This window comes from Vicia villosa, linkage group LG3 (assembly GCF_029867415.1).
Source record: "Vicia villosa cultivar HV-30 ecotype Madison, WI linkage group LG3, Vvil1.0, whole genome shotgun sequence".
Lineage (NCBI taxonomy): Eukaryota > Viridiplantae > Streptophyta > Magnoliopsida > Fabales > Fabaceae > Vicia > Vicia villosa.
Genome location: NC_081182.1, coordinates 106,159,070 through 106,168,932, shown reverse-complemented (window position 1 = coordinate 106,168,932; position 9,863 = coordinate 106,159,070). Strand labels below are relative to the sequence as shown.

The following is a 9,863-nucleotide window of genomic DNA, read 5'->3' as shown; positions in this document are numbered from 1 at the left end:
AAGGTTTTAGATTAGCCTATCTGATGAGACTTTAAGTCTCTCATGCGAGGCATTTGGAGTTGAGCCTCTCGGACAATACTTTGGTTGGATCCCTTAGGTGAGACTTTAAGTTGAGTTTCATGGGTTAAACTTCAGTCGAGTTTCTCAAACGAGACTTTAAGTTAGGCTTGTATGAAGAGACTATAAGTCCCTCAAGAGAGGCGTTTAGATTTGAGTCTCTCGGACAAGACTTCGGTTTGATCCCTTAGACAAAACTTTAAGTTGAGTCTCTCGGGTTAGACTTCAATCGAGTTCCGCGTGTGAGACTTTAAGTTAAGTGTGTCTGAAGAGACTCAAAATCCCTCAAGCAAAATTGTAATTGGTAAGTTACTCTCAAATTATAATATTCTATCAGAGTCTATATAATAACTGGCTAGACAAATTATCGTTGAGCCACTCCTATCACGCTAAGTATGTTCAGCCTTAAGCATGAAGGATTTGAGTTCAGAAGTCCCTCATTGATGATTTATGATCTAAAAGTAAGTTTTAAAGTGATGAGTGGTTTTTAACCTTATAAGCGGATTTTGTAATTGTTGAGTTATTCGGATAGGTATCTCCGAACTAAAATGAGAAAAAATGAGATTTGGTGCGTCCAGAGATATATCTCCGAAAACAGGGAGCAATTTAGTATTTTCGCGCAGGGTCTAAGAGAAATAGTAAGCATGCAATGAGAAATTGCCTAATGGATGGATTGGATGAATTATTTAATGGATGGATTAGATACATTTAAGTTTAATGGATCCAATTGTCACCCCTAATTGAACCAATATTTGAATAATTCTCGTATGGAGATCAATTAATGATCCATAGAACCAATATTTGAATATTTGAAACCGAACCACTGTTTTGCGAGTGAAACAAGTAAGTGTTCAGAGTATTAAATTTTCATGATGCAAGACTTTATAGAGATGTATCGCCAAATTCGAAAATGCATTTCTGAACATATTTTTGGGCAAAAAGGAATATTTCACTTGCAACGCCTTTGTTGATGTGATTTTACATCTCCGGAAGCTAGGAATAGTTGTGACTTTTCACGGTAATGAAGAAAAACATATAAGAATATAAGGATGGAAAGAGCAGCCCCAATTTTTTTTTTGGATATTTATTGATTACACTCTCAATAAGATCACTTCCTCTGGATGGGTATCCAGGTTAAATCAAGGAAAAAGTACATTGCTAATGTAATCAAGTGCTTAGAAGTAGGAAAGATTATTTTTACTAAGAATGAGCAAAGTTCAGAGATGTTCTTGCACTTCTCATTGAAGAACATAAGAACACTTCCACACCAACCTCACTTGTACCTCAATCTTCACCTCTGCAACAACCATCACTTGCACCTTAAGAATCCCATGTACAACAACAACCATATGTATATCTCACATCTCCTGCACCCCTTTCACCTCTTGTCCAAACATCACCACCTTCACCCTTTTCACCACCTGTGCAACCAACACCCTCAACATGTTTGTTACTGAAACTTCAACTACCTTGGAAAGTCTCAGATTCCAGAATGTACAACAGATGCAAGCACAACTACAAGAGCAAATGGAAATTCTACAAAGATAACATACCAACCACGCTAATCGATAAGGAAACACATGCATCCAGTTCAAACACAGCCTCTACAAAGAAATAAATAAATACCTTTTATACTCATCATTTGTCAAACTATCCAAAGAAACATTACAAAAGCCACACCAAGATTACACACTATATATATATTCAGTTAATTAGTTATTGTACAAAAAAGTTTTTCAGCATCATGGCCACCATTTAGGGAAGGACTGAGTGTATCATCTAACAAAATTCACTCAGTCTCTACATTTTGTCAATCCTGTCAGTTTTCTAATGTTTGGTATCATACTTACAGAACCTACCTCTTTCTATCTATTACTTCATTCCTTCTTTGATATGGATTTACCCTTAGAAACTTTTGAACGCTTCCAAGACGAGCCTGTACCGATCATGAGATCTTTTCTCTTTTTATGATCACCATTGGTTAGAGAATCGGGGACTGGTTTGCTGTAATGAACAAGATTAGTTACAACTGCATAGGTAGTAATGTCGCTTCTAGGAGACGAGGTGGTTTTTCTCTCAATAACGGCATTCTGACCGCATTTTGACTCGATGACTGCCTTGTCTCTCAGCTTTTGGAATATGACATCCTTGTCGAAGTTGAAGCAGTCAGTTGAACTCTGTAAAAATTGTAATTTTCTATAACATTTGGCCCTTGACTAGTTTTATGAATAATGAAAAACTTTACTTTTTTCGATCAAATAATAAATAATTTCCATAACAAGATTAACCATTTGTCATCAACTCTTACGTAATGTGAAGTCAGTTGAACTCTTCATGTTGTCTTAATAAAAAAGTTAAAGTTAAAGTAAGTGAAATTTATATAGGTCTCACCATAAAATCAATCGGGACATCAACTTCAAGGGACGAGCAACCGCAGCCATCGCCAAAATTGAGGTTTAGAACCATTTCAAATGTTTTGTTATATGCTGTTCTTCTAAGACATCATACATCAAAATAAGTATTAATATTTAAGCAACAGACAGAGATCAAGAATTTAATCAACATTAAGATAATAAGAAAATTCAAATTACACATGCAGATCCTCGCAATTCTAATCTGAATTCAGTTAGGTCTTATCTAGTGTGTAAGAACCAATAGATTGAGAGGGAGAAAAAAAACTGATTAAAGGCAGAAACAAAATCACATTGCAAAAGTGTGGGACCTTTTAAGCCGAAATGGATGCTTATCCAGAATGGCTTCTTTGAAACCTTCCTTGTCCGAGAAGGAAACCTGCAGACAAGGACAGATATGCTAGTCAGTTTCTTTTACTTTTTTATTAAGACAACATGAAATTGGTGAATGGAATGCAGCTGTGGCAGTAAGGAGATTAGGAACAAGAAAGTTCCATTCTTACTTTTCCATGGCATGAAATCGGCAGGGTTTACTATCTGATTTCACTCAGCTTAATTTACACACATTCACTAGATTTCTGATCCTATGATGTCAATCCCAGAATGCGAAGTGGAATGGCCGATTCAAAACTGGGATTGCAGGATTATTTGAATTATTTTGGACATATTACACAATCATTACTAGTAGTTGTCATGGCTATTCCAATGTGAAGAGGTTGGGGCGGCGGCAGAATGATCCAAGCGTGAAGAGAACATGGAAGCAGGGAATGTGAAGAGAAAAGACGGGGACATGGGAATTCTAGTTCGCAGTGAATTTCCAGGATTTCAAATCCTAACACTGTACTGTAGCACTATTGTAGCAGTGCTCTAAATGCAGAACCCGGTGTAAAACCGGGACACAACGGTGACCAAAACTTCATTCTAATTAATTTAAATCCTAACACTGTTGTGTTTATAAGTGAGGGCAATCCTCACCTTACAAACCGGTTTTGTAGGAATGAGCTAGGCCCAATCCACATTCTAAGACTACAAATCCATATTCTATATCTGGTTATTCTTATCTATGAAGCACGGACACCTCTAGGAATAGGCGTGTCGCGGTGTCCGACACGCGTCGGTGTCCGACACTTGTATGACACCCGTACGACACGTGTCGGAAAAGTCAAACAAGTGTCGGAAAAGTCAGACAAGTGTCCCCTAAAAAAATGGTTTTTTTCTTTGCTTCGACACTCTTTTAATCAGTTTCCGACACTCGTATGACACTCATATCACATATGTTCGACAACTCAGACAAATGTTTCAAACAAAAATTTGTTTTTTTGGACATTTATATATTTTTTTGGACAAATCTCACACACATCAAAAAGGGTTAAACATGTATTGAAACAATATTATCAATAAAGAATTAAAAACATTAATTTTGATCAATATATGGATAAATGAAACTCAAATATTAGCTTATATGTAGCGGTGTCGGTGTCCTATATTTTCAACATTATCGGTGTCGGAGTGTCCGTGTCGTGTCGTGTCCCGGTGTCCGTGTCAGAGTCTGTGCTTCATAGATTCTTATCACATTCAATGTGAGGTTCGCCACTATGCTAAGAAATGAGCAAGAAACCCAACAGCAAGATTCCCAAAAGTCTACAACTAGAAAATTAAGAACGAAATTACTCAATCCTAGCACGTTTATAAACAAAAGTCAATCCAGCCAACATCAAATGTGGATATAAATAAATGATAAAAAAAAAGATATAGATTCAACACGTGAATTCACCTCAACAGACTTGATGAAAGGCAATGCTGCTTTCTGGGCATGCGAACTTGCAACTTGGAGTGTCCAGTTCACATATTTTTTATCTGAGATGAAAATCAAATAAATTATGTGAGCTAGTCATTCACATGTCTTGGTATTTTGCCTATGTGGCATCTTGCAGCGTGAAAATGGGGCATTGAAGAATGAGAAAATGAGTTCCATTTTGTTAACTCGTGTATGTAGCGTGGGATTGTGAGTATGAGTGAGTTTGTGTGTACATGTTATATGCATAAAACCTTAAGTACATACTAAGGTATAGGTGTAGCTTAAAAGTTAGAGTTGAAATTCGATTACCGTTGCTCAAAGCATGCACTACAATAATCTGGAAAAGGTCAATCCTGATGAAAGGAGGAATCCGCAGATTTAGGTGCTCCATGACACCTGCAATCACCTGTTCCAGTTCAAAATAATGCATATTAAAAAGGAAACTTCGTATTTATTTCTCATGACAGAAGAAAAAAAACACAACCAACACTTATCTAATTCAAACTGAAAATATATGAATCTTCTTTAAGAAGGATCCAGATCAAATACCTTATCAGAAAACCCATGAATGACTAGAGAGGCATTTTTGTCCTTTGGGGTTTTCTGAAGAGTTCAAAACATTTATAGTTTAGATGACTATTGTAAATACAGCAAATGTCGGCTAGTGACCACGGTTAAATTGCAACGTCTAAATGCTAGAAATTTAGGGCATTTTTATGTATTGCTGCAATGCGATGCGACAAGACTTACTTTTTCTACATGATACTATTACCGACTTGATCATAGTGATACACAGGACAATCATAAGGATCTTATTTGAAATAAAATTAAATATGTTATTCCGGATATTATTGAATGCTAGTACGATGGGGTCAACCACCTCATTAACACGAAGGTGGCTAGGAGAAAAAAAGGGAGACAAACCTGGAGATTTACAATGACAACTTTACCTCCGCCACGAAGTGCTTTAAGAGGCAAGTTGCAGGCTGGAGTTATTTGCAGACTGCATTAAGAGATTTCAGCCATGCTATATCAAAAGAGAAATATAGCAAAGCAGAACTTTTTAAAAAAGATATGGCATATTGTTATGTATGAAAGACTTGTATATTCCAGCCATACTATAAATAAGGATATATATATATTCAAGGAATCATATTTTTTTTGGTATACACCGGATATCCTCTGCGCGCAACTACAGAGACTAATCCCTCGAGCCTTGTAGGACCATAATAGGATCAAGGATTCATTTTGAACTCAACAGAACATGCCACAATTACGGAGAAGAAATGAAAAAGAAAATTGTTTCAGTGATAAGAAATAAATCTAGTTATTATTACCTTGTCCCTAAGCATAACACTATATCTGCCTGTTTGCAGTGCTTCTCTGCAGGGTTCATCTCCTTCGGAGGCAACGCATCCTGTACATACAATGACATACATAGAGAAATATTCAGAGGGAAGCATAAATAGGCAGACACATATGAGCACATATTTTTTTCAAGTACTTAATCGCATTCCATGGCACAATAGTTTTCACAATGAATCATTATTATATTATTGTATAACTGGGACCTAATGGTGGACAATGTTTGTACCTCCCAGTCAAGGACTGTATCCTTAAGTCTTGCTCCACATTTTGCATTTGAACAGCGCCGCAATGTCTCCTTTAAACCAATAGTTTCTACCTCAAAATCTCGAAAGTACCTTAAGAGGTTCAAATCATTCAATTAGATTACAATTCTTTCATGAGGTAAGATTTTGAAAAATACGAAACGACGGGATTGACTTAATGCAAGAAGTAGACAAAACAGGTCAGGTTTACAGCAGGATCTATGTAGAAAATATTAGAAATTATAAATGACTAATAAAATCTATGAAATGGAAGTTTTATTGCTAGCATCTGCACTGTAAATTAGCATGGAAAGAGAAATAAGATCGTACTCAGCTCCACAAGAAGGGCAAGTTTCCATAAAGGAATTCCCGTGCAGTTCAGACAGTTTTTCCCTTGGTATTCCAGATCGAAGATGGAGACCATCGACATTCTATCATAAGAAAATAAAAGGTTATAAGAATGGGGAGGAAAGTTAAATGCTGGATTCTGCTCCAAAGAATGATAATTTCGATTGAAATTGGATGAAATGAAACTGTTATAGTTTGACTGCGATTTGCGAAAGAACAAGTGAAAAAATAGCTAAAACAAAAAACGCAGTGATTCTACCTGGCTGATAACAAACTTCAAAATACCAGCCTTTTCTAATTCAACGAGAGCCATGTGAGTCAAGCTTGGCACCGCACGGTGAAATGGTAATGATGCTTCCGGCAAGGCTTTACCTTCACGCTGTAATAATAATAATACAGAACAGAAAATAGGATGAAAAGAGCCGTATAAAATCCGTAAATCATAAGAGAAAGGAAGAAGACTACACACGAATGAGGATTGACAAACAATATAGTAGCATCTGATTAATATAGATGCTATGCTACTATATTATTCCGTCCACATCACGTCCAAAAACATGTACTCTAAATGTGAGAGAAACATGAGATTGTCAAGCATCCATTATTGTACAAGCATTCACAAACTTCAAAACCATCACCTGAAGCGTCCAAATTCCCTTGGGACCTCGAAAATCAGGTATACCACAAGAAGTTGATATTCCTGCGCCTGTAAACACTACTAGATGCTTACTCTGCAAGTAGTAAAATAAATACAAATTAAAGAGGCTGATTACATTAAAAAAATAATAGAAAGGTTTTGAATATAATCATCAATAAGTAGCCGCAGTCGGTACCTTTTTAATCATAACAGCGAGTTGCTCTATCTGCCAAGAGAAAAAAATCTTAGCAAGTAAATTATGCATTTCGGTTAAGTGAAGGTAATGATTACATTTCATATAAGTATATATACAATCATTAGAATCTAATGAAGAAAAATATTATTAAGAAAGATGATTAACAATTTGGATAACAGTGGCCCTGGATAGAACATTGTGACGGAAGATGATCCATGTAACCGACCCAACTTAGTGAGATAAAGCTTGGTTGTTGTTGCATTCCAATACAAAAGAAGAGAAACAATTGAAAGAGAGCAAACAAAACAGATGTAAATGTAGATCAAGAGAATGGTTTAGAGAACCGAGACGAAGGATTCTTGATATTCAATTTAACAACCATCCAGCACCAGAAAAGAAAACCATGTTGAGAAAATGACAGTAACCTTCATGAATAAAAAAACACATTCATGCGTATCTGCATTAACAATGTACTGCACAAAAAATTGTTATAAATGGCGGAGTATGTCGGTCATCTAAAAATCTGCCATACAAACATGGTGTTGTGGTCTATGGCGGATGTGATAGTTTTTCTGACGTATGGAAAATGGCAAGAAATCCACCGTGCTAAAGCGTCATGGAAGAAATATGACAACACTCCATAAGCATATGAACAAACTTTGATAAACACCATGGAACACCAATTTAATAGGGAAATTAACCTTCAAAACAACACCGAACGCAATGCAGGTATAATGAAAATCGGTATCCTACTTTACCAGTTGAGAGCTTCATATTGGATATTCAATATGATCTGAGTAGTTGCAATAAGTGGTGGATATATATATCTCAGTAACAAGCTGGTTTTGTAGGGTTTAGTTAAACCTCATAAATTCTAAGACGGTACTCGACTCTATCCTAGATCTGTTGGGCGATCTATTACTGGGCCACTTGATTCACAATCTAGATGTTTCATGTGGATAAATAGTTATAGGCCCTAAATAAAACCCATTATCTATAAAGAACCTACAAAGACACCAGACACGATACGTCGACACCAGTAATAATTTAAGAAAATGAAAAAATGGAATGTAATCACAAGGGTCGGTGTCGTGTCAGTGTCCATGCTTCAGGTTTCAATCGATCAGTAACATCAATTGTGCAAATTGACAAAGCCATCATTTGTTGATTATCTATATAAAAAAGCAAACTTTGCAATGTTATGATGAAACACAATCCCTAGAATACCTAAGCACATATCTGGTCAACATTTCAAAGTCTCAAAGCATTTCTCACAAAATCAAAACCCTTGTACAACAAAAACATAATCATCCAAAATCATGCATGCTGATTATCAAAACAAAAACTAAATTTCACCCAAATTTCAGCTCAATCATCACAAGATCACTACCATTACAAATCAATCACACAGCACATAACAACAAAGGGTAATCCTAATCATAGAACCCCAAAAGCATCAAAATTTGCACATAATATGAGAGATCATCATCCACCAAAAAGGGCACAAAGGGTAAGCAACAACAGTGTAAACAATAAGATGACAAATAACATCAAGAAGGTGAATGGAGGAAAAAGGGACCCACTTTTTCACGCAAAATGGTAGATGGGTCGAAATGTTCAGTCATTCCAACGTTGCCTACATCTTCTATGAAGGAAAGTTTCTCAGCATACCCAAGAGACATGGTTGATTGGTTTCCTAGAGTGATGCCAGAATAACACACAAAGTTAATCACTTTCTCTCTCTATTTATCTAATCACTCAGAGGAAATGGGAGAATAAGGTTTTTGGGATTCAACAGAGAGAATGAGAATGAGAAGGTTTTGTTTCTTTGAAGGAGACCCCAAAAGGACAGTACAAGGTAAGTACCATCCCAAACCAATTACAACGTTTTGTTTTGTTTTGTTTTTCATTGCTTATCAAAATTTATAGTTTTTTTTTTAATGTTATTCAATTTTATGTTTTGTTTTATTTTTTATTTTTAAATTGTAGGATTGTGTTAACTTTCTTACAAACATTCTCCTCTTCACTCTCTAAAAAAATCGATATTCTTCTTCTTTTTCCTCCACATTCAAATTTTATCGGCCACCGTGTAGTTCTCGAAATTGGTGGTGCGAAGTCCCCCTGACCGCTCTATTCCTAACCTCTTCTGAGGTTGTCATCTGCTTCACCCTTCACCTTCTCTTGGTTGTTTCGGATTTGGTCTCTTCTGTTTTGGTTTGGTTCCAACGACGGTCACTTCAGACGAATTGACAATCAGTTGTGTCAGATCCAGAGTCGTGATGTTTTTCCATTCCTTCGATTGTCTTATTCTGGTTGAGTATTCACCTGATTTCAGTTTTCTGAGGGTGAATCAGTTCGTCGACAGCTGTTCTATGTTGCTACTTGGTTACAGTGCTCTCCTGGGTGGCACTTTTGACGTTTGTGCAAGCTCCTTCTCCGATGGATCTATTGTAGGTTTGTGTGTCCGGTGCAGAGTTGGTATCCTGAGCTTTTGATTCTCTGATTGGCTTCAGATCTGTTGAGATCTGCAAATTTCAAGATTTAAGGTTTCCCTATTTGCATAAACACTAACTTATAGGAATGATTTCATATCGGTATCATTCTATTTGATATTGGATTGTTGGACTTGAAAGAGTTGTTTTGCTTGCTAGGATTTTTTTCCAGAGGTTGTTGGTTTGTGAATTAGTCTGTCTTGGCGGTTGGTTTATATACCACGTTGAAAAGTTAATGGTCACACTAGACTCTTTTTTGCTATTTGGTTTCGCGCTCGTAAGCGAATTTGTCAGATAGTGCATGTCGTGTGTGC

The 9,863-nt window shown here is 36.4% G+C and overlaps 1 protein-coding gene across 1 annotated transcript; it reads right to left on the bottom strand.

The window, feature by feature from the left end:
- Positions 1 to 885: 885 nt before the first annotated feature.
- On the bottom strand, positions 886 to 8,931 carry LOC131662261 (NAD-dependent protein deacetylase SRT1-like). Its single transcript, XM_058931998.1, has 14 exons — positions 8,641 to 8,931; positions 7,058 to 7,087; positions 6,863 to 6,955; positions 6,484 to 6,603; positions 6,207 to 6,307; positions 5,861 to 5,969; positions 5,604 to 5,683; positions 5,191 to 5,269; positions 4,816 to 4,869; positions 4,576 to 4,672; positions 4,243 to 4,325; positions 2,780 to 2,847; positions 2,449 to 2,551; positions 886 to 2,234 (listed from the first exon to the last, which is right to left on the bottom strand). The coding sequence occupies exons 1-14, from the start codon at positions 8,737 to 8,739 to the stop codon at positions 1,935 to 1,937; spliced, it is 1,416 nt and encodes a 471-aa protein (XP_058787981.1). The 5' UTR covers positions 8,740 to 8,931; the 3' UTR covers positions 886 to 1,934.
- Between the last annotated feature and the right edge of the window lie 932 nt (positions 8,932 to 9,863).